At 48.3% G+C, this 24,135-nt stretch overlaps 1 protein-coding gene across 8 annotated transcripts in view; it reads left to right on the top strand.

The window, feature by feature from the left end:
- The window catches only part of KDM2B (lysine demethylase 2B), a 116,424-nt gene that overhangs the window by 90,840 nt on the left and 1,449 nt on the right, over positions 1-24,135 (top strand). For 5 of the 8 annotated variants that reach the window (XM_027651969.1, XM_027651965.1, XM_027651967.1 and 2 more), the window contains 9 exons: positions 8,242-8,466; positions 11,971-12,114; positions 16,778-16,864; positions 17,435-17,704; positions 20,123-20,796; positions 22,209-22,372; positions 22,813-22,974; positions 23,233-23,334; positions 23,657-23,875. In XM_027651969.1, the coding sequence (XP_027507770.1) occupies positions 8,242-8,466; positions 11,971-12,114; positions 16,778-16,864; positions 17,435-17,704; positions 20,123-20,796; positions 22,209-22,372; positions 22,813-22,974; positions 23,233-23,334; positions 23,657-23,875 (2,047 nt within the window). The remainder of the gene's footprint in view (positions 1-8,241; positions 8,467-11,970; positions 12,115-16,777; positions 16,865-17,434; positions 17,705-20,122; positions 20,797-22,208; positions 22,373-22,812; positions 22,975-23,232; positions 23,335-23,656; positions 23,876-24,135) is intronic. The other 3 variants (XM_027651966.1, XM_027651972.1, XM_027651968.1) reach the window with 3 other exon arrangements.

Genomic DNA, 24,135 nt, shown 5'->3' with positions numbered 1-24,135 from the left:
TTTTTTTTTTTTCTATTAAGATTACTCAAATAGCTGAGAGGGCTGCGGGACTTGGGGAGAGAGTCTTGATGCTGAGCCTGGTTACCTTGTCTTGGTTTGATTTATAGCTAAAGCCTCCTTTCCATTCCCAGGGACGAGGGATGTAGAATAAAGAGAAGGATGTGTGCCGAAATGAAAAGAGAACTTTTATTAATACTTGCAGGGTTTATTCTCTGAAGGCTTTTTTTTCCCCCTGTGGGGGAAGAGAATAAACTTTTTGAATTTATGAAGTAATCTGTGAAAAATAATCCAGAACATATGTTCTAGATTGCGTATTTTACTCTCTAAGAACTGCCTAAGCAATTAAAAATGCACCAGGAATAGTATTAAACATGTGTATGCAATTTGAACATAAACTTGATAGTTTTGTTTGTAACTCAAGGTGTTTTGTTCTTTGAAATAGCCTAATATTTTGTTTTTAGAGACAAGTTTCTAGTAGGTCGGGTGTTGAGTCTATCCTCCAAAACCCATCTTGTTTCTAATAACTTTACATTGTTTGGCTTCAGAATTACACATAGAAAGCAGGGAAGAGAGTTTGTGGGGGGGTTGTGTGGTTGTGATGTGCCTTGGGTGCTCCCCTGGGATGGCAGACCTGGTGTGGAAACCTTGGGAGAGGCATTAATGTGCTGCACTGGCCTGATGTAGTGTCAGTCCAAGAACCTAAGACGAGGTTTGGATGAGTAACTTTATTAAGCCTTTACTTAGTTCTGGGGACTGTGTGAATGTGCAGGCCTGTTCTGCTGCTCAGTTCACTGCTCTGTGCCCAGACCTGGTCGTTAAAATGTCCCATCCCCCTTCCTTTTCTTAAATTTTGTCCCATGCCAGGCCTTTTCCATTTGGATCTGTGTGTTGGTGCAATCACTGCACACTTTTTTAAAAGAGCTAATGGTTGGGCGAGCAGATTGGTCTCAGCTGTATTGTACCAGCTGTGAAATTGCTACTTGGAGGTGCTGGTTCTTGCTGGATGAATCTGGAAAGTTGGTCATGTTCTGGGATTCTTCAACTCTTCTAAAACCTGAGGCTTTCATAGCGTTTTTTATGTCTTAAAACTTTAAAACAAAAATTAATGCAAGAAAGGGGAAATCTTTCTTTCAGAGTTTCTTAGGAGTCTTGGTCTGATCTGAAACTATAACACTGTGACCTATGTACCAAAGACCTGTGGAATGTTTTCCTTTTTGTTCAGAGCTGTTCCAGTGGTAAAACACCGCTTGTAGCTCCAGCTGTATTTTCATACAAGCCTGCTTTAACGTCTAGTTACTCTATTTTTCTACACAGGACTTGTCAAATCCATGTTATGTCACTTTTTCTACTGCGACAGTCCCTGGTATATAACAGGTGAAAGCCTTCAGCTCTACAGGTGTAGTTGAACAGCACAGCTTCAGTGCTTGGGGAGAAGCTGCAGTTTTTGTCACTCAGACTTTCTCCTGACTTTCATTCCTCTTTGTGCCCAAACTAAGAAGGCAAAAGAACTGTTGTTTTTCCCAGTACAGAGCCGACAGGATTTACTGCACTTGTGGTAGTTGCAGGCAGCACTGGGGGCTTGGAAGCATGTGGATGCCAGGGCACGTGTCCTGCCTGGTGCTGGCCCTGCCCCAGCCCACCAAGTTGCTTGTGGTAGGAAGAAATTCGGTTTCTGACTGTGGCACTAGAGTGCATGTAAACAGAGAAAACTGCTCCTGGCTGGGGCAGGGGGATGTGTCCTGCAGCAGTGGTAAGAAAAGCTGCGTTTTCCACAGGGTGCCCCAAGTCTGTGTAACTTACTGGTGTCATTAAGAGCTCCTGCTTTGGATGCAGCTTATCTCCAAAAGCATGTTTTTGCCAGTATATCTTATTTCACCCTCCAGGCCTAACTTCTACCTCCTCACCACTAGAGCAAAATAAACGGGGGCACTGTCATTGGCACTGATGTGCCAGTTTATCGCTCCCTGAACAACATAGCTGTGTTGGCAGAAAAGCTGCTGGAGTGTCACTTATGCCCAGATGAACTTGGGGAGTATAAACTTTTTTTTTGTGGGGAAATCAGCTTTACTGTTGATTCGGTAGTGGAGCTCTGTGGTCACCTGGCAGGGGTCAATAGGAGCCACATTTCTTTTTGTAGAAGAGGACGAGGAACTTTGTAGGTACGAACTGGAGGAGATGGTGGCAGCGAACATCTGGAGAGGATTAATCCTTATTGGGGATGGCTGGGCTTGGAAAAGTTCCAGCACCTTCCCTTTCCCTCTGATGCCGCCTGCTTAATGAGGGACCTTGGACTTGTCTTGTGGGACATATTCTGATGGAGGGTGATGTGACTGTAAATAGTCACTGCTGGAGGAAAACAGCTCTCCTGGAGTTTGTGTGTGCAAACATTTAGGCAGATAGGCTTTAGTCAGACATAATAGATCCATGATGTTGGCACGTGCTCTTCAATTAATACAACTTTTAAGGATGTTATTGGCATCAGTGTGATTTTTTTTATTTTTTTTTCTGTCTCAATTGAGCTTCTTCCTCGTCCCCACTGAATTCCTGCAGTTACATCATCCTGTCCTTCCTTCTTCCTCTTAAGTTCTTCCTTTGACAAGGGTTTCTGTTAATTGCTAAAGAGCTGTAAGGGTTTGGAAGCTGTTTAGTAGCAATGCCAAAGAACTGTTGACTTGGTTGTGATTATCAATTCCCAGGCTGCCCAGGAAGTGGTGTCCCTGGAAGTGTTCAAAAAACATCTGGTGTGACACTTGGGGACATGGTTTAGGGGTGAACATGGCAGTGCTGAGTTAACAGTTGGACTTGGTTATCTTAGAGGTCTTTTCCAACATTAATGATTCCGTGCAGTGCCAGGGTGTGTGTAACAGGCCGTCCCTGCCAGGCAGCCAAGGCCAGTCCCCGTATTTTGAAGTTAATGTAGAGTTAATCACAGGGTGTTTCAGACACCTCTGGTAAAATGACTTTGGTGGCTTTCGGTCCAGTGTGTCAGTGTGTGTCCTTGGTCTACACCAGTGCTGGTAATTGTCAGTGTGATTGGGTTTCTTATCAGGAAGGCCAAAGTTACGTCCCTGGGAGTCTGGGAGAGGGACACGGCACTGGGACAGGAGAGGACAGTGTTGTCGCTGCCTTGGGCAGCAAACAGGGAGCCTTGACCTCCAGAACTTCCACCTGTTTGAATGGAAAAATGTCTCTCTGATGCAGTGGGAAGAGACAAGGAAATAAGGGACCAGAAGCCTTTGCTGTGCCACCCTGTGGGTGTCTCCAGTGCCCAGTGTCGCCCCATGACCCACCATGTCTAGGGTGGTGTTTTAGTTATGAATCGTGGGTTAATGTGTGTGGCTTGTTTTTTTGATGGGGTTTTTTCTATTTTATTTTCCCCTAGGGTTTATTTATCAGATCTTATAAAGATCTGGTAATTAAATTTGGCTACTCTAATTCTGTTAAAACAATTACGTTGGGATGCAGTGCCATATAAAGCTCTAGGTGCGGGGCTGGCACCCAGCAGGTCCTGGATCCTCACCTTTGGGTGCTCATGTCGTTGTGCAGACTTGGTCAAACTACAGTAAATGAGAATAGTCAGAATATGTCCACGTGTTACAGAAGGAAATCACCAGTCTTGCAAATGAAAGAGATGTATTTGTGTGGCACAGCACCTTGAGGCAGTGACCACTGTGCACGTAAGATGTCTTGTCTCGGGGAGGTTTACGCAGTGGTTACTGTGTGAGCTGTTCAGATTGTACTTGGTTAAAGTGAAGTGCTTCAGGGTCTCACTGAGCTGGCCACGTGAGAAGCTCTTCAGAAGGGCCCTGTGCACGTCCCTGTGTTTTTTCTCAGAGATATTGAGTCTGAAATAATGGTTTGGTGCTGCTGGCAACAGTTTAAGCAGGTCACTGAAACTGAGTGGTGGAATAAGACCTGTGCCCAGGTAAAGGCCACTCAGAAGAGCCTGTTTCTAGGCTGAAGACTTTGTCAGCCTTGTTTTGAGGACCAGGACCTCCTTCCTCCTGGACTTGGTTTCAAGGTCAGCTGATTTTCCTCTCCAGGGGAGGAGAGTTTGCAGGTAAAGTTGCCTGGTGTCATCTCCAGCAGAGGCCAGTTGTTGGGACAGCAGCTGGGGAGCATCAGCATCTACTTAATGATGCATTTAACAGCTGATACCTTTTGGAGTGTCAGCTGATGAAGACATCAAGTGTCTTCAGAACTTGATGTTCTTGGTATTTTTGTTTGCCCGAGGTCTTTTGAGTTGTTCTTTGTAACTGTGAATGTTAGAAATCTGTTGCTGTAAACATCAGGGTTATGTTTCTGTTGCAGTAAGGGTTGTGCTCAGGGTGGAGGCCCTTCCTTGGTGCCTCTGGTCCTTCTGACCCAGGTGTGATGGTCGATGGGCTTTCAGTGGCAGCCAAGCAGCCTGTGACATGTGGTGAAAGTGTGCTGAGGTACCTGTAAGCAGGCAGTGGAAACTTCCCAGCAGCCAACTGTTAGTCCATAGCCAAGATAAACTAATATTCTGAGCAGTGACTTCCAGGTAGTATTTCCTAGGGGTTGATTTAGAGTTGGAAGTGTTGTACCTGGGCTTATTCCCAGATCTGCACAACCCTGTTGAAAGAGTGGAATTGCTGATGACCACCCCACCCAGTCCACCTGGAGCAAACTGAATTTGGTGGGGTCTGTAGGAGCTCAGCACTTCAGAAAATGAATTTAAATGAGTTTGCTACCTTGTCCCCTTTCCTGTGTGAGGAGTGGGTGTGTTTAGGCACTGTGGTGTGGGAGGGTGAGCCCAACTTCATGATTTGTAAATGGCTTTGTAGTTCATCGTGTATTACATTTGATGGCCCAAGTTTACTCCCACTACCCAAATGCTGTGTCTGCTTCAGGGACAGGAGCAAGTTACCTTTGAGTGTAACAGGAGTAATCTGGGGAGGAACCCCAGCAGGGTGTCCTGTTCACATGTCTAGAAGGCAGAGCAAGTCCACCAGCTTTCTAGGTTTCAGTGTGATAGAGATGAGGATTTAGAATATTAATCCTAATATGTTTCAGCAGCTGCTTGCACAGCTTTTGGGAGCTTGGCAGAGTGGCTGTCATCACTTCAGCATCCTCCTGCCTCTCTTTTGAAGACTTGGTGTGGCCATAGTAGAACGAGCACAGTTTTGTGGAGGTGCTGGAGAACGTAGGGAATGACTGGTGATGGTATTTCAGGCAGGCTCTGTCTCGGCTCCCGGGCTTTTATTGTTAGGTTTAAGAAAAAAAAAGTCTTCAAGTTTGGTACAATCTTTGGTTTTTTAGCAGTTCTTAGAGGTGGCTGCTTGGGGCTACAGAGCCAGCAGGCACAGGCTGTGCTTCAAGGTGTCACCTCCTTGATGGTGGGATCTGTCACACAGGAGGAGACTCCGTTGGCCTTGAATCCAGTTTGGGGCTTGCTGAGCCTGAGGCTGTGGAGCTGCTGTTTGCTGGTCACGGTGGTAAACCCGGGATGAGGAGTCCTGCCATCCCCTGCCACTTACTCTTTATTTGCAAGACAAATCCATGGAGTTGTGCTGGGAGGGTGGCAAGTTGCAGTACAAAGACGACGACATGAGCTGGGAAGGAAATCTACCTCGATTCACTACCAGGGCTGGTACGTTGTAAAACTGCAGTCTGAGCTGGAAATCCTGCAGCATCTCCTCACTAACATCGACCTGGAATTTATCTGGCTGTCTGCCATGTGCTAAATAAACCCCAAGCCATGTTGGAGGCTCCTTCTACCCCCTTGAATCCCAGCCCCTTTCTGGGATAGCAACCCACAGGCCAGATTTTCTTCTGTGGAGGTTTTTAAGCGCCCACTTTGGAGCCCCTTGAAACTGGATACTAGTGGGAATTCCTGCAAGGCCTCTCTAGCCTTGCTGGCTTCAACATCCTGGAGTGAAAACGTGGCTTGGATTGAGGATTGGTAGGTTGGTAAATTAGTACAATTGCTTGAACATGTTAACGAGCAGTGAAGAGGTCTGGGTAGTTAAGAAGTGTTGGATACAGTGAGATCCAGGTCTGCACCTCTGCCCTGTGCTGCTGATCTGTAAGGAAATCTGTGTTATGTGCTGTGGTCTGGCTTCAGATTTGTTCTTGTACCTTCATCTTCCTGCTTTTTTGTTGTTTTTTTGTGGGGTTTTTTTAGGATTCTCAGCTTCTGTGTTCAAGCAATGCCTTTTTACCTCTTGCATCTTTGTAGTGTCCTGGCACTTAAACTGCTGTCCTCAGAATTAGGACTTGGCTTGTTTTACTGTGGCAGAAGCAGGAGTTGTGTTTCAGCTGGAAAAGCACCGAGTTTGATTCTTCCTTGAAAGCAATTGCTTTTAAAAACACCATTCTGATGGTGTCGGAGCTGTTGTTTGCCTCCTTAAACTTAATCATGTTCCATCCCATGGGAAGGAGTCAGGTGCTCACAGTGTCTTCCATGTGCTGTTGGCCAAGGGGAACTTGCCCAAGTTGTTGTACATGTTTTGGTTTAACTTGTTCCCGCTGATATCCAGCCCTTGGTTCGTGATGTCCCTTCCTTGTGGAAGGAGACTAATAGAGAGAACGGAGGAGTGATTCATGCCGAGGAAGAAAATTATCTCTTATCTAGGTTGCCTCTAAGCCAGTCCTGCCAGAGACGACTTTATCCTTGAGAGGCTGGAAAGTTGGTCTAGGAGGTAAATATTTATTCTTTAGAGTGTCTGACATTGATCTGAAATCCAGGCGGCCGGTGTGGTTGGGGATGGGAAGGAAGCTGTGCTGTCTGTGTTCACACAGCACAGTGGGATTGAACCTGCACACGGAGCAAAATCTGCTCCCGAGAAGTGGAATTAAAAACTTGCTGAAATCTGTGTAACCTCATGGCCTGTGTTTTCTCCCACCTACCGAAGGTCTGTAGGAGAGAAAGCTTAAGGAGTCTAACTCCTGGCTTCTTTGTGCTCCCAGCACTGAGATTCCTGGGATGGAGGCTGTTAAAATATCAGCACTCTTCTGCAGCTTAGAGAGAGTCACTGGAGCTTTGCTAAGTCAGCTGGGAGGAAGATCAAATACTCAGCAGTGTGGCTTTTCTTCAGGGTTGTGTAGCAGGACACTTAGGGAGGCTTTTGTAGAACCAAGTGGAAATATTTCCACACCTCTTAAAATCTGTGGTGGAATTTCTTCATGGCTTCCTACAGCCAACCTGCCCCTACCTTAGTGATTGCCCAGAATTCAGCTGGAACAGAAAGTGAAACTGGCTGGTCTGCTGGTCAGATGCTGAGATGTGCAGAAAGTGGAAAAGTTGTATAAATGCTAAACCAGATGAACTTTGCAGTCCTGTTATTATCATCTTTATGAAGAAAGCTGTCAGTGGTCAGAATGAGCCAAGCCAATTCTTGCATAATTAGCCCCATACAATTACATGGTATTTAATGAAGTTTGGCTTGAGCTGCAAGTTCTTGTGTATAACAGGGAGTTTCTGATGAGAACGTTAAATTTGGATGTCCAGAGTGAATATGTTGCAGTTAACCTAATCATTTCAAATCTTTTCATGCTCCTTTAGCTTCTCTCTTAAAGGTCATGGAAATCTAGACCTGGGATGCCCTTTTTAGCCTTTGCACAGCATCGGTTGGTGTTCTATTTTTGAGCACTTGCTGGTGTTGGATATGAGGGGAGATACTTTGGAAGGGTTTTTTAGCATTTGTGTTTTATTTCCTACTTAATCACTTGGCAGTAGTTGATGGTCTCCTGGTTTTTTAGGGAGATTGCTGGGGCTTGACCATTACTGGGCGTTTCTCTGCTGTAACCTCAAAATTACTTTTGCTGCCCCTTAGGATTCTTCCACTTCCAATGGAGGAAAGCAGACCTTCTGGCTTAACCTGAGCACAAATCTAAGAGCTCAGTGTTGACACAGATAATCTCTTGACCTAAGCCAAGCACATTGCTCGGGACTTGGTCCTGCATTGAACTGTGTGTAAATGGATTCTCCCTACCCTCCTCCTGGAATGGGCTTGCTCTGGGTTTGGGATCTCTCATTTATGTCCTGATTTCTTTGTCTTTTTACAGTTTGTCTCTTAGTGGAAAGTTAACAGCACTCCTTGAGCTCTAAGAGCGATGGTGTGACTCTGCCGAGTGTTAATGACCGACGTGTTTGTAATTCTGGAACACCTGTCGGTTTTCTGCCCGAGGTGCCCACAACTCCTGTCCACGAAAGTCCTGTGGTTTAGCTGGGAAGCGGGATGTGCGATTGACCTTGTGTGTGTCTGGCTCTTCCAGAACAGGGCAGTCGGGCGGCCCAAGGGGAAGCTGGGCCCGGCCTCTGCGGTGAAGCTCGCGGCCAACCGGACGACCGCGGGCGCCCGGCGGAGGAGGACGCGATGCCGCAAGTGCGAGGCGTGTCTGCGGACGGAGTGCGGCGAGTGCCACTTCTGCAAGGACATGAAGAAGTTCGGGGGCCCCGGCAGGATGAAGCAGTCCTGCATCATGAGGCAGTGCATCGCGGTGAGTGCCTGGAGCTGCTCCTCGCTCTGCTGGCTGCTGACGGGGTGGGGAGCCGACACCTCTGCTCTGCTCTGAGGAGTCTTGAAGTGCATCGGGGGATGTGTAATCCTTGCCCCTCTCAGCTCAGATCCCTTCTTCCCAGCACTTCTCATCCTCCCCAAATCTTAAACCACAATGCTACTAAAAACTTAATAGCACAGCTTTCCTTCTCAGCAGTAGAGAAGTGGAGATTATCAGTACATCAGAAACTGTCCCTCAGATCGCACTGAAACACTAGGGTTGGGGGAGAAGGGGAAGAGTGGGAAGTTCTGATTCAAATGGAGAAGAGGCATATTTGGATCTCAAAATTTCCTGAGGAAAAACTGCCTTGCAGCCATGTTTACCGTCTTAGCTACACAACCAAATTAGGATGTGGAGAAATCTTTGACCAGCATCCTCCAAGATGCTGGTGTTGGTGACCCCAGCCCCAGGCTACCCGAGATCTGAATTTCAGTTTGGTTGCTGTTAACTTAGGCATAGAGCAGAGGGTCTGATCCAGATGAGACATCAGTCCACGGTCTTGTCTTCCTCAGGGACTGGAAATGGCTGTCAGGGAAAGAGCATCAGAACAGGGCAAGCAGGGAGTCTGTTTCCTGGGCTCCTGTGATACATTGCTTAGAAGCTTCTTGAGTCACAGGTGATAGCTTTCTATTTAACAAATATTGACAGATTAATCTTCCATTAAGTTGTTCAAGCAGCTTTTGAATCTGTTGCTGCCGTGCTGACTGTTGTGGAGCTTCTCCTCCAGTCTCATGTCTGCAGTGCCTCCGTTCAAGGCTAAAAATCAGCTTTAGCTTTTATCTTAATTCTTTGGAAGGTCTTGTTTATGCTGTTGTTTAGGGTTCGGGTTTCTTTTGTTGTTGTTTTTTTAAAGAAAGGAATGTTGTTTATTCATAACTGCAATATCACCCCATCTCTACTGATTTCTCTTGTTCCAGTTCCTTTCACTTAGTATTTGGGTTTTTTCCTTTAATTCTGATGAGAAGGCTGAAGTGGAGCCATTAAATGACTTTGCCTGACACTGATAAGAAACTGATAAGTGCTGCAGGTTTCCAGTAGTTGCTTCTGGTAGCTCACTCCATGTCCTGTTCTAAGCTCTGCACTGTTCCTGACATAGAGGATTGGGTTCAGCACTGCTGGATCGTTCAGTAAAGCACACAGAATATCCACCTTTCCGCAGAGTGCTTTTGCAGCTCCAGTGTCTTTTCTTTGAACACTTGATTTCCTGGAGTGTGGCATGAATTGAACAGCATGGATGAAGAATTTATTATTCTCCAGGGGCTAGAAGTAGTGAAATCATGCTGCCTTTTTAGTAGAAGGATTAAATTAGGGCTGCAGTGAGCTTTCTCATCCTTGCTGATGAAGGAAACTTTCATACTAAGCTGTTCCACTCTTGATAACACAGGCTGAGCCCTTTGGAGATGATCTGGGTTCTCTTCTAGCTGAGTGTAGTCACCCTCTTTCTTCCCAATGAAGGTTTATTTTTCTTCTTGGTGCCTAGAGTTTTATTTCCAGAAGCTGTGGTTAGAGCACAGGGCTTGCTAGCCAGGGGACTCTTGATTACTTGTCCTACCCTCACATGCATTGAAAACAACATCTCTGCCCTTTGTAGGTTGGTGTAAATATCAGGGGGATTATTAAAAACTCTCTTAGAGCAACAAAGGCCCAGAAAATTAACAAGTTGAACAGTTGTAACTTTTAAGGTGCTTTACATTTCTACAAGCAATCCTGTTATCTTTTCTCTTGTTCTCTAACAATTCAGTAGCAATATATTGTGGTACCTATCAAACAGCTTCCAGCCCAAAAAAAACCTGCTGAAAAGATGTGGAAGCAAGGCTCTGTGGAAGTAATGATCCCTGCAGTTCTGGGATTGTGTTTTCCTCTGGTTAATAACATTGACAATATTAACTAGATGCAGACTTTCATTAAACTCAGAAGCCTTGAGAGAGCTGACTGTACTGCTGTTCGGAGAGCAGGAACCTCCTCTGCGTCACCAGTTCAGTCAGGAAGGGAAGCAGGAGTGCCTGGGACACACTTTGCTGCATGGAATGGGTCTGAAGGGAATGTGAGGCTCCGGGAGGACGAGCTGTTACAGTGCAGCTGCTGTTCCAGCCCTTCAGTGGGACACAGAGGAGGTTCCCTAGACACCCTTGCTCCCAGAAAGAAAAACTGTCCTGCTCCTGGGATGTTTGCTCTTGGGTGTGAATATAAATACCTGTGTGGGAGATCAGACAAAACAAGTGGACAGAGCCCTGGACAGCTTGGCTTTTCTCTGGTTTACCTACTGGTGATCCTGGGGATTCCTATTTTGTGCTTGGAGGAAGGGTGGGAATGAAATAGTATTTGCAAAATGCTTTTAAAGTGGAGCGTGGGTAAGTCCTGGCACGAGAAGGCAGGGAAGTGTTGCCATAGCTAATGGATCAGGTGTTGGGGTGTGGGGCAGAGCACTGTGCCCTGTAATGCCTTACTGCAGCTGGGCTTCTCCCAGCCTGAAATGTGCTGAAGGATGCTCTGCTGCTGCCAAAATTTGGGTTGGTATGCAGGTATCCACTTAGAGACTTTATTTTTTATTTTATATCTCTACAAGAGATCTTGCCATGAAAAGCCACATCTCTGCCTCTGGCTGTGTAATGGTTAAGGACTTGCAGCCTAATCGATTGCACTTCCCATTATGGTCAGTTTAGGATCTTCCTTTTCCTTTTCGTAATGAGGTTTATTACACCTTATTGCTGCAAAGCAGAAGTTTGTTAATCATTACCAGAAAGGTGGCTTTTTAATTAGAGTGGCTTTCAGTGCTTTGACATGGGTGACAGATCTGTGAGATGCTGCAGTTCCCTTTCTGCCTCAGCAGAAGAGAAAACTAAAAAATCAGTGTGATCCCACTTGTGACACTTGCAGGAGAGAATCCTCTTTCTAAGTGCAGAGGTTTTTGCAGTGCTCAGGTTGGGAGCAGGGCCCTGGATAATGGACTGTCAGTCAGGAAAGGGTCTGTTCTTGGTTCTGTTGTGGGCTTGCTGTGAGACCTGGATCAGGTCCCATAACATCTGTCTGCCCTGCCTGTAAAATAGGGGAACTGCCAAAGCTCTGCTTGGATTGCAGAGCTAATGGATGTGAATAGTGATGTTCTAGGTTGCTTCTTTCCCCTCCCATTGTACACTGGCGAAGTGACTTGCATGCCAATGTCTGTGTTAGCTCACAGATTCAAGGAACCCTCCAAAAATGCATTTTCATCCATCCCTGGAATGCTCCATGAATCTGTGTTGCTGCAGGGAGGGCACTTTGGTGAAACGTTTCCTGTGGTGCTTGGTCTGGATACCCAACCCCAATTTGTTACCAGTTTTTCTTGCCTTCATGACAGTCTGCACAATTAATCCCTATTTATCTCCTCTTTGAAATGAGGATACTGTAAATGCATATTGAGTTCTGTTTCTGTGTCCTGATCAATTCTTTCTGATACATAAACAGCCGGTGTTGCCTCATACTGCTGTGTGTCTGGTGTGTGGAGAAGCTGGGAAGGAGGACACTGTGGAAGAGGAGGAGAGCAAGTTTAATCTCATGCTAATGGAATGCTCCATTTGTAATGAAATCATACACCCAGGATGCCTTAAGGTGAGTACAAGGATGTGATACACGTTGGAAACAAAAGCTGCATTAGTTATCACCTTCATGTAAATGTAGTGCACAGAAAACGAGAAGCTTTTAGGTTTTCATCTTTGGACTCTTTAGTGAGCAGAGAGTTGGTGTGAGGAGCAGGGTGAAACACAGCCCTGACTGGCAGGTGGGGTCCTTGAGGTAGCAGCATTCCCTGTGAACACAGGCTGGCTTTGGATGACCCTGAGGGGGATGTGCATGCAAAGGTCTTGTGGGTTTTTGTTTTTCTTTCTTTTTGCCTCTTGTTTTAAGGAAGTGAGTTGTTTCTGTTGGGATGGGGCGGACAGAGCAATCTGCCTGTCCTTCTGGATGGGATAGCCCCAACTCTGTGTCAGCAGCTCCTCCCCGTGTCCCACAGTACAGAGGAGCAGTTTGCTGCTCGTGTTGGCCCAGGCACAGATGTGCCTTTGGGTGGCAGCTGGCTCCAAAGATGTTATGAGCAAGTGTTGGAGTATGAAGAGAGCAGCTCTGGAGAACAGCCTGAGCGAGTGTCAGGCTGCAGGAGTGCTCACCCTTGGCTGACTCGAGCCCTGTGAGCAGCTGTATTCTTCACTGGTAACAAAAGTGTCATTTTGGGCATAACTTTGTGCATTAGCATTTAGAAGCTGCCTTTCTCCAGAGCTGGTTTCTTTCAGCTGATCAGCCATTTCCTGTTGCTGATTTGTTTATGGTTAAAGTGATTTGCCAAAGCAAATGTGTTCTGACACACCATGCCCCAGAAAGCAGCTTTTGGGCCCTTCTGGGATCTCAGGGAGGAGAGGTATGTCTGTTCCTTATGCAGGCCTGGGGTGAAGCTCTCCTGGTCTCTCATTTCCCTTGGCTCTGTATGTGGTGTTGCACCAAGCTCTGTGCTGTCATTTATTAGAGCAGAACATGGGGAGCTGGCAAAGCAGAGCTGTGTCTGTCTCCCTGATTCATGGAACTGGTGCTCACAGCTCCTGCCACAGATGGGCTCTGAAAGGGAGCTTTGCTTGCTTGGCTCTGCCTAGAACAAGGCTTCGGGGGCTGGTGAAGGAGGGGAAGGAGCTGCTTGTTGTCAGAGGTGCCTTAATTTTAGCTGCTTTGCTGTTCCCTGTCCTTGCTGGAAGTGCCCTGTGCTCCCCCATTTCTGGCTTTGCAGTGTCAGTGACACTTCAGGGCTGAGTCCAGAGGACACACTTGTTGTCTCGTGGCAGTTCAAGTGTTGTTTCCTCTCCTCATACTACATTTGGGACTAGGTGTACAGGATGTGGGTCAGGTCTGTGAAATCAGGCAAGTGCTGTTTGTTCTCTTACACCTGCATGGTGGTCTGAGTGCTCTTTTGGTAACTAAGAACAATTAAGCAGTGGGAGATTTACTGTGTGTCTGATGTCTTTGTATTTTGATTTCTCAGTGCTTCTGCTGAGCTGAAATTGTAGGTAACTGGGACTCTTTATTTACTGAGGCAAAAGGGCACTGTTAGGATTTCAGAATTGTCTTGGAAGGAGAGATGAAGCTGCTCAGGGGAACAGCAAAAGGAAGATGGAGTCTCTTCCTCGGATCCCTCCTTGCTCTTTATTCCCAGGTTCTGTGATTTCCTGCAAGACAGAAATCTGTTGCCATGTTTACATGTTGCTCGAGCCCTTGAGCCCTGAGGATGGAGCGGATGGAGCCCATAAATAGCCTTTGATGCAGCCCCAGCCCCAGGGCAGCTGCTTTGGCTGCCCACAAGGGAAAGTCCCTTCCTGTCCCACTTGGGAAATAGCAGTACCATGTGAACTGTCGGTCATCTCCAACTAAATATCTTGCAAATGTACATGTCACTGAATATTTCACAGAATATTCCAAGTTGGAAGGGACCCACAAGGATCATCGAGTCCAACTCTTAAGTGAATGGCCCATAAAGGGATTGAACCCATGATCTTGGTGTTATTGGCACCATGTTCTAACCAACTGAGCTGATCTCAGGGTCAGGGAGTCTGGAATAAACTGGATCAGTGAAGAGAGGATGTCCTTTCCTGGCTTATTCCCATGTGGAGTGAACTCCCTCTAAGGTGCATCTCCAGAGCTTGTGGAGTAGTTTGGCACATGCAGTGGGAGATTTGTTCTCCTGGGCAGGTTGTTCCTGGTTTGAAGTCCCTCCTCCTCCAGCTTCCTGATTTGGCTGTACATGTTTTGTGCTGGGTTTTCTCCATGAATCAGCAGTGTCAGAGGATGACACTCTGAGGAGTTAAATTAAGGGCAGCTCAGGTGCACCTATGCTCTGACACAGCCTTGAGGGGCTCCCTGGATCCCTTGCATTGGAGTGGTATTAAGGACAACCAGGTTGTTCCACGTGCTGAGCCATGTCCTGGGAAGTTTTGACATGCTTCTTTCCTTGAAAATACACCAGCAACACAAATGCTTGTTTTGCTGAACGAGTTTCTTATGAAAATGATCTTGGGGAGTGTTTCATGAGCACAGAACTGTTTCCAAGGGGAGCTCCTGAGCTTTTGGGATGAACGTTGCCTTTCATTGTTATGGAGCATTCGAGTTGAACCACGAGTGGTGAATTTTTCTTCCCACATTCCAGATTGCTGGTACTGGTTAGCACATGTGAGTGCAGCACCTGATGCTGTTTCCCAAAGGAGAAGGGGTTCCTGTTCCTCAGTAGGAGCCCATTCTTTTCCATCTCAGATGGATATAATAATTATGGTGAAGGTGAATATTTAGGTGCCTTGTCAGAACAGCAGGAATACCAAGGCCTTTTCCAGCACAGCTTCAGCCCAGGTGTGTCTCGCTGCCTGTTTCAGTCTTGGCACTGTCAGAATTCCTGGCTGTCCCTCGTGGTGCCAGATCAGCATCCTGGGGTGTCCGTATCCCTCACAGGAAGATTTCAGAGCAGCGAGGTCTCCTGTTGACACTCTGTGGATTGCTGACCTTGTGCTGCAGGGGGGTTTCTGTGACACCTCCCTGCGGCTCCGACACCCCCCTGCTGTTTGCAACAAACACTTGGAACTGGCTCCCACCCAGCCTGAAAGGCTTGGGACACATTCAGTGGCAGGTCTGTGTGTGTCTAATTAGTTTGCTTACAGTTCCCCACATCTGTTCAGTTCCTTAAACTTCACAGAAGGGACAGAGCTGTAATGCTTTCCCTTCAGCAGCACTTGTTCTATATTCAGTGCGGGAAATAACTTGTTCCCAACTTGGGCTCGAGCCAGGGATTGTTCCCCCGAGGCAGAGATGTATACAACAACTCCTGGAGTATCTTACACCTACCATGGGAAAGAAGGTTCAAAGGCACACAGTTGTGATAAAACCAGTATTTAAATTCTGCCCACTTCATTTACTCATTTATTAACTCCAGGAGACTTGCTGAGAGACTGACATGTCATCACTCTCACTGGATGGTGAAACTAGAATGGCTACTGTCTGGCTCAGGGACTTGAGGAAGCAGTTCCTAAATCCAAGGGCTTGCTCCCGCACAGCCAGTACCTTTTCCCTGAGCTGGGAGGAGAAAAGGAAATGTTTCAGAAACATGAAAAATCTGCAGGTCCCTGCCTCTGCCTGTTCCTGTCTCCTGCTACTGCGCTGCTGCTGCCAGTGCCCAGCTGTTGGTCTGGGCAGCAGCATGTTTTTGTTGTCTACAGTAGTAATAAATTAATATTTTTCTTTTTTTTCCCCCCAAGGTTTTTTTTCTGAATATGTAACTAAACTCTTAAACGGGAATGTGCCATCAGTGAGCGTGTGTTTGTGTCGAGGGTGTATCTTATGTCTTTTCTGAAACACCTATCTCCTGTTTGGGAAGCAATCCAAGCTCCTGTGTGGAAATTCAGAAACCAGCAGCTTTCCAGCTGCATGGGGTAGGACTCTGCTTTTATTGGAGTGTAACAACACTGAGCATAAAACACTGAGCTTTCTTTCAGAAAGCAAAATGTCAGTCTCAGAGGTAGTGGAGTTGTCAGCCGTTCTCTCCCTTACACTGGCTGAGGATCTGGGGGTGTGAGAAACCCTAAAAATGCCTCCATGTGTCCGGTCTTGTGAACAAACGTGCCTGTTGTCGAGCTGACTTGGCAGCCACCATTCCCACTGGCACATGGGCTTAAGGGCTGGAGGCCTGGGACTGCTAGTTCTGATCCAGAAAGAAAAGTATTTTAAGGAACACTTGATTACAGTGCAGGGAGCTTTGCTGCTAAAAATGCCCAATGGGATTAATGTATGTGAGAACGTGTATGGGAGAAATCCTGCCTGTGGAAGGATCAGCCTGTGCCTCACCGGGAGGGGACTCGGGATTGGGATGTGCAAATACATGGTGTGGGAGGATGTGTGGAGATGCTGTGACTGCAGTCCTGGGGTTTGGGGGTTGGTTTGGGCTGTTGGGGTGTTTTTCCAAAAGCAGAATGTGTTAACTGGGGTTGGCACTGACCTTCATAAAAAGCCCAGAGCTGAACCCTTTGTCAGGTGCCCCTTTGGCCAGAGTGCCTTCCTTCCTGTTGTCAGCAGCAGCAGGGGGGCTGTGCAGGACCCAGGTCTGGTGCAGCACCTGCACTGCTCAGGGTGTCTCTGCTCAGCCCTTGGGAGGGCAGCAGTTGATCCAAGAAAACAATGAGCTGTACAGAATGCCTTGGAATGATCGTGCAGCTTTTTCAGCACGACTGTGAATGGAGTTGTGTCTCTCCCACAGGTGAAGGAATCGGATGGTGTGGTTAACGATGAGCTGCCGAACTGCTGGGAGTGTCCAAAGTGCAACCATGCAGGGAAAACTGGAAAAGTGAGTTTAATGGGAATAAGTGGTGCTGGAATGAGATACAAAATCTCAAGCGTCCCCTCTGGCTTGTAAATATAATTTTGCCCAATACCAGCTTTTGGTTTTGTGCTTAATTACCCATGGTGGAGGGTTGGAACTAGGTGATCTTTAAGGTCCCTTCCAACCCAGAGCATCCCAGGATTCTGTGATGATCCCATGATGATTCTGGTTTTGTATTCTTGTTCCATGTGGCAACGCTTCTCCCGGAACCTGGGGAATATTTAGGTTAGTTCTGTGCACTGCTGCACGTTAATTTCAACAAGGAAAATTCTTTACAGTAGGTTAAAAATTCAGAAGCAATTATGCAAAACCCAGAGTCTCTGTTGGAATTAGTGAAACTTTATTTCTTTGCAAACTGAGACAGACACTTGCAAGTGTGTCGTTAGAAAAATAACTTTACCAAGGCTGAAACTTTAACCCTTGATAATCATTCTGTGTGTTACAAAGAGACCAACCCAGCAGAGTGTTGGTGGCAGCTTGAGGAGCTGAGAGATGCATAAGGTATAAAGTTGGCTTGTGTTTTGTGTCTCTCTGGTGTACAAGCAAAAGCGCGGACCAGGATTCAAATACGCATCAAATCTCCCGGGCTCGTTGCTGAAGGAGCAGAAAATTAACAGAGACAACAAGGAAGTGACAGATGCTGCGAAACGGAAAGGGGACTGCGAGGAAACTCCCAGGCGGAAATCGGAGGAACATTCCAAAAAGGCTCCAGTTGACTCAATCCTGAGGAGAAAGTCCGACGAGGTGCATCTGTGGAGGAAAAGGAAATTCGAGAAGTCCCAGGAACCCACCATGAGAAAGCGGGTAAGGCACAACACCCCTTCCGTGGGCTGGCTGGGGCTCAGAGCTCATCCTGAATCCCAGGTTGTTCCCAAAGGAACTGCGATGTTTTACATTCCTTTGTGAAGTCTGCTGGTCTGACAGGACAGTGGCTGGAGCAGTGACTCTTGGGTTGATGTTCAGAGGCTGAAAACATTGGGATATGGCTGTTGTTTTATTCAAAATACTAGAAAACCCACTTTAACTGAGAAATCTTTGCAAGGTGCTCAGAGTAGGAACAAGGTGAAAATGAATTTTTCATGGAAACCTTTTCATCTTTCTCCACGTGGTGGCGCCTGGCAGCTGTTTTGGGGCTGATTTGGGAATGTGCCACACTGGGAACTTTGGAAATGACACCTTCTGGTGCCTGCAGGGAGCAGGGGCTGCTCCCAGCAGCCTTGTGGAAGCTTGTCCCTGGATGTGACAGTCAGGGCTCTTGGGCCAGGCAGGGACACTCTGAATGTCATATGGATTCCAAGCTGCTGGTTTGCAGAGGCTCAGATTTGTCTCATGACTGATGGCTGTACAGTCAGAATCGGGCTGGATTTGTGTTGCATGTGGAGCTCACCAGGAGTGGGAGTCACAGTCCTGCAAGGTCAGACAGTGGGAATGCTGCAGGATGGCAAGTGTAGGGCTTGGGGCAGCTTTGGTGGAGTGAAAGAGCAAAATTCACAGTACCAGTTCATGCATTACTGCTTGCTGGCCATGCTCCCTCTTTCCCATCCCTTTGGACTCCCAAACCTTCTCAGACAGCACAACAGATGTTTGTGTTGGGGATTTTACTTTTCTTTCTTCCAACAGCTGAAATGACAAACTTCAGGAAGAAGGTACTTTGCCTTTTTAATAGGTAGATTCTCAATCCCTTTTAGTCCCTTCTCACGTGAGCTCAGTGGTGAGCCAGTTTCTCAGTCATGTCCTTGTGTCACTGCAGGCACTTATTATCCCATTTACATCTTGAAATCACAGAATCTCTCTCACATAAACCTTTAACTCCAGGGTAGTTTAGCTGCATGTCTTGTTTTACATTTTCTCCTCTGGTGTCCCATATTAAAATACAGCAACCAGCTGTGTTTTGATGACCCAAGGAAAAAAGTTCTGTTTCTGTACTGGTGTTTGGCTCTTCCTGTGTGGGTGAATACTGCCCTTGACACACAGCCCCTCAGCAGTGTGTACCACAGCACATGCCTGGGGTCCCTGCTGACCCCCCAGGGATGGCCTGGCACACAGGTACTGCTCCCCTCTCTCAGCCTGGCAGGATCAGAACTCCAGTGCCTTTAAGCAGAGTGCTCATCAGTGCCCTGTGTGAGGGCTGCTGCAAACTGCCACTGGGCTGATGTTGTAATGTTTTTATTCTAACCTGTCATTAACTTACTGTGACCTCTCCCTTTATAATATGTTAATTTAAAGGCAGGGTGATCAGCTTTCTCCGCAGGCTGAAGCACGAGAGGGAGCACAGCCACTGACCTGATCCAATTAGTTTATTGGGAAAGCAAAACCAGGAGCCTTCTAAAACAACAGTGTTCACAGCACTTCCCCTCTTCTTGCCAGCCCAGATCTCTTATTAGAGCTACTTCATTTTAACAGCTCTTTCTTGCTTGGAGTGATCAGATTAGACTTGAAACCTTCTGAGGTCTGGGTTCATGTGTCTTAAACACTGCCTGGTGTGCATGGAAGGGAGATGGGATTCATGGGAGCAAGTGCGGAGCAGTTTGCTGTTGTGAGCAGGGTCTGGGGCAGGAGGAAGGTGCCAACAGAGCCCTGTGAGCCACATGGGGCTGGTGGCAGCAGGAGGGCTCAGCAGCCCAAGGTGCATCAGGAGTGTCAGTCACATTCCCTGTTCTGCAGGCATTGGAGGCAGTGGTGTGTGAGGATGGGCAGATTTTGGTAAGGGTGTAAGGGAGCAGCTGAAGGTCACTGAAGGAGGTTCTGCAGGCCCAGCCACACTGTGGGTCAGGAACTGCAATTCCACAGTTTTCAGAAATGACCCTTTGGAATGAGGGCGCTGGGGCAGAATTTGAATTGGATGCCCAGTGACTGTCTGCCAAGCCTGGGTGGTTCTGGCTCACTGGGGACAAAGCTGCTGATCTTCAGTGGATAAATGGTCCACTGGGTAATGGGAGAGGCCCTGGAATCTGCAGGATTCTGCAGGGTGAATAAATCCATTTATCACTCCTGGAGCCCAGCGAGCCAATAGCTGGACTGCTCATCCATGTTGGCACCTGAACTTGATCCCTTTGGCCGGTGGATGTTCCTGGTGCTGGGATGGGTGGGGCCCAGCGCTGGCAGGCGGCCTGGCCCCCCCGGGCAGGGCTCCCTGTGCGGAGCATCCGCACGGGAAGGGAAGGGAAGTGCTGCTGGGAACGTTCTCGCTCCAATAGTCAGCCCTTGTCTCTTCCCTTCCAGCGGCGATCGTGGAAGGCTCCAGATGACCGAACTGCCATGATCAAGCCCCTGCGGCGCCTCAAGCAGGAGCCTGAGGATGAGCTGCCAGAGGCACCTCCCAGGTCCAAGGACAGCGACCAGTCGCGGTCCAGCTCGCCCACCGCGGGGCCCAGCACGGAGGGCGCCGAGCCCAGGGACAAGAAGAAGTTCAAGATGAGGAGGAAAAGGCGGCTTCCCAACAAGGAACTGAGCAAGGAGCTCAGCAAGGAGCTTAACCAGGAGATCCAAAAAACCGAGAACAGCCTTGCCAATGAGAACCACCAACCCATCAAATCCGAACCCGAGAGCGAGAACGAGGAACCCAAGCGTGCGTTGAACAACAGCGAGAGACTCCACAGGTTCAGCAAAGGCTTGAATGGGACCCCCCGGGAGCTGAGGCACCAGCTCATCCCCAGCCTGCGCAGCACACCCCGCGGGATCACCCGGCCCCCGCCCTCGCTCTCGCCCCCCAAATGCATCCAGATGGAGCGGCACGTTATCCGGCCTCCTCCCATCAGCCCCCCTCCGGACTCGCTCCCCCTGGATGATGGGGCAGCCCACGTGATGCAGAGGGAAGTCTGGATGGCTGTCTTTAGCTACCTCAGTCATAGAGACTTGTGCATCTGTATGAGAGTTTGCAAGACCTGGAACAGATGGTAAGGAGGGCGGGGAACGAGCTGGGTCGTGTGTGTGGTGGGATGGGCACGGCAGGGCAGCGGGTGAGGGAGGCACTGATGTCTCCTGGAGAGAGCTGTCCCTGAATCGCTGGTGAGCCTGAGGAGAAGGGGTGACCAGCAGTGGCTGGAGAAGCAGCATGTCTCACATCTCATGGTGCTTTCTCAGAAACAGCAGTTCCCAGCATTTCTGATGGGAGCTGTGTCAGCCTCGGTGTCAGCCTGCCGGGCTCGGGAGCAGCCTGTCCTGCAGTCACACACCACAGTGTTCCTGCTGCTGGAACAGCCAGTCTGGTGTCATTCTGCCCCAGGACTTGCTGATGGCCAACGTTTGTTCAGTTCAGCTATTAAATATCTGTTGAGATAGTGAGGACCCTGCCGTGCCCCCGGTGTGCTCCTCACAAGGGCCGTGCTGATTGTCTCCCTGTGGAGGGTACACGGAGAACAAACCTGTTCCCTGTGTTCTGAGCCAGCAGAGCATGTCATGGAGGGATCCTTTGTTCATGGTGCTTACTCACAGCATGTCCCCTGTGCTCGGGGTACCTGTGTGAGCCCTGACACAGTCAGTGGCTGCTCGGCAGCAGCAGCTTTAGTGCACAGATTTACAGGTTTCACTGAACCTGCAGTGAAGCCTCGTGGCTGTTGTGACTCGTCCCTGGTTCCTGCATATGCTCACATGGACAGACTGTAACAGGCTCCTTTCTAGCACAACAAAACTTGTGTCCAGACAAGTTGAGAGGTTGATAATTCAGTGAGGCAGTTTGTGGAGCTTCTTGGTGTCGCTGAAAGCTGTAAATGCATTTTCCACTTAAATACGGTATTTGCTAACAGAAAAAAACCTGAGAAAATGCAGATTCCTGCACACTCATCAGGACTTGATGTTGTTGCCCTTAGAAAACCATAAAGAGAGCGAAAAAATGCATAAGCCACATGGAGAGAAATAACACAAACACACAGAACAGGAGAGGAGGGGATCTGTTTTACCAAATCCGCTGGTTTTAAGTAAGGAAAGCACAGGGGAAATCATGAGGGTATTATTTAAAACCAGGCTTCATAGTCAGAAGGTAAGGAAGAAGCAGTGGCTTGTCGTCAAGCTAGAAAATGGATTTCATTTAAGTGCTGGGATGACTTAAAATGGGATCTGAAGTTGTTGACACTTGTAATTCTCTGGAAATAATTCCATGCTTTATTGCAGGATGTATTTGATGGAGAAACTTGAAACTTATGTAACATTGTGTGGGGTTGTGCTTATCTTAGCATCACTAGGCCTTATTTTTGCTATTTTCAGTTAACTGCTGTAGTTTTTCCTACTGTTTAATGACACTTTTAAAGCCCTGTGGAAATCCAAACAAGTGCCAAATAAAGTGCTGTTGGCTTTTTTTCTTTTTGGGTAGGTGCTGTGACAAAAGATTATGGACCAAAATAGATTTAAACCATTGTAAATCCATCACTCCACTTATGCTTAGTGGCATTATTAGGAGACAGCCTGTAACTCTTGATCTTAGCTGGACAAATATATCTAAAAAGCAGCTGAGTTGGCTTATCAACAGACTACCAGGTAAGTGATGTGTTTTGATCACCAAGTTTAGCAAACCAGTTTGTATCTAAACTGCAACCTGTGGGGAAGGTCTACAGGGATTGGGTGTCATAGGGGAGGAGTAGATTCTCCTGGGTGGGGTGTAAATATGGAAAAATGAAGCATTAGCAGGTTAAAATGGGCCCAAAATTATTTGACATGTTTGCTTAAAATAATTTGAGGCAGGTCTTGGCCAGCAGGTGGAAAGGGCCTGTGCTGAGGTGATGAGCAGAGGGGCTGGTGATGGTCACCCGCAGCTGGGGAGTTCCAGGTGGTGGGAGAGATGGAGAGCTGGGCAGGAGGAGGCTCACGGGGTCCCTGCTTGTCCTGAAGCGCTGGGAGTGTTGTCCAGCCTTTGGTAGCAGAGATCACTGGGATGTCTCTGGGAAGGCCACACACTCAATCCTCTTGTGTCTCTGCAGGTCTGCGGGACCTGCTGTTATCAGGGTGCTCATGGATAGCAGTGTCAGCACTTTGCAGCTCCAGTTGTCCTTTGCTGCGGACTCTGGACGTGCAGTGGGCAGAGGGACTGAAAGACGCACAAATGAGAGACCTCCTGTCGCCGCCCACGGACAACCGGCCAGGTAACGGGAGAGGAGAGTGTGGGAGCCCCATCCCAGCCCCTGGGGCGTGTCCTGCTGCTGCGTCCCCTCGGAGCAAACGGGCAGGAGCCCCCGGAGCGGCAGCGGCGGGGCTGGGGCTGTGCTGACCCATGGGGTGTTCGAGGCAGTGACTTGCAGCACCTCCTGGCTGGAGCCCCAGGGTGACAGGGATGTTCTCTGGCTGCTGAACCATCACCTGAGCCACTGTGCTGGTTTTCTGTCTGACTTTCTTCTCTTCAGGCTGCAACGGGTGTACTTTAGAGAGTATGGAAACACTTTCTTCCAGTTCAGGGAAGGAGCAGTTCTGTGGGTCATGCCACATTCGCCCGGATTTCAGCTCAGGTGAAATTTTGAGCAAATCGGATCTGCTTTCTGGCATGCACTGCACAGCCTACTGCTTATTCCCGACTTGTAATTCCGCTGGGTCCCTGCAGTTACTTTCATCCCTTTTGTTTTGAAATCAGGGGGTGGCTTTGTCCACGTGCCTGTTCCAAAAATAGACAAGTGTTCCTGCTGATGTCCCCTCCAAAGCTCCAGACAGGCAGAAGGGTGTGAAGTTGACCTAGGGCAGCAGTGTTGTGTGTCACGGTGCATTTCATAGGCCTGCAGATGTTGGCAGTGCGGGTGGGACTCGGGGCACTGACCTGCTGCCTCCACTCTCCAGGTCAGATCGACAACCGGAGCAAGCTACGGAACATCGTGGAGCTGCGCCTGGCGGGGCTGGATATCACAGACGCCTCTCTGCGGCTGATCATCAGGCACATGCCTCTGCTCTCCAAACTCAATCTCAGTTACTGTAACCACGTGACAGATCAGTCTATTAACCTGCTGACCGCGGTCGGAACCACCACGCGGGATTCGTTAACGGAAATTAATTTATCAGGTAAGGGACACACAGGGGGAGGGGAAGTGCCCGTGGTGTTGGGCTTGTGTGAGGGGTTTGATCCAGCTCTTCCCTGCCCTGGTGTAACTCCCCCATCCTGGGCAGCAGCTGGATGTGCTGCTGGTGTAAATGGCCTCTCCCCGGGCTCCCCCAGCTGCCAGGGCAGTCACCCCCTCTGTGGCAGCTGTGAGTGGTACCGTGCGTGATCTGAGCCGGGCGCTGCACACGCTCATCCTCCCAGGGGATTGTCCAGCACTCTG

This window comes from Corapipo altera, unplaced genomic scaffold, assembly GCF_003945725.1.
Source record: "Corapipo altera isolate COAL_440 unplaced genomic scaffold, ASM394572v1 67, whole genome shotgun sequence".
Lineage (NCBI taxonomy): Eukaryota > Metazoa > Chordata > Aves > Passeriformes > Pipridae > Corapipo > Corapipo altera.
This window is presented reverse-complemented; position numbering and strand designations above follow the sequence as displayed.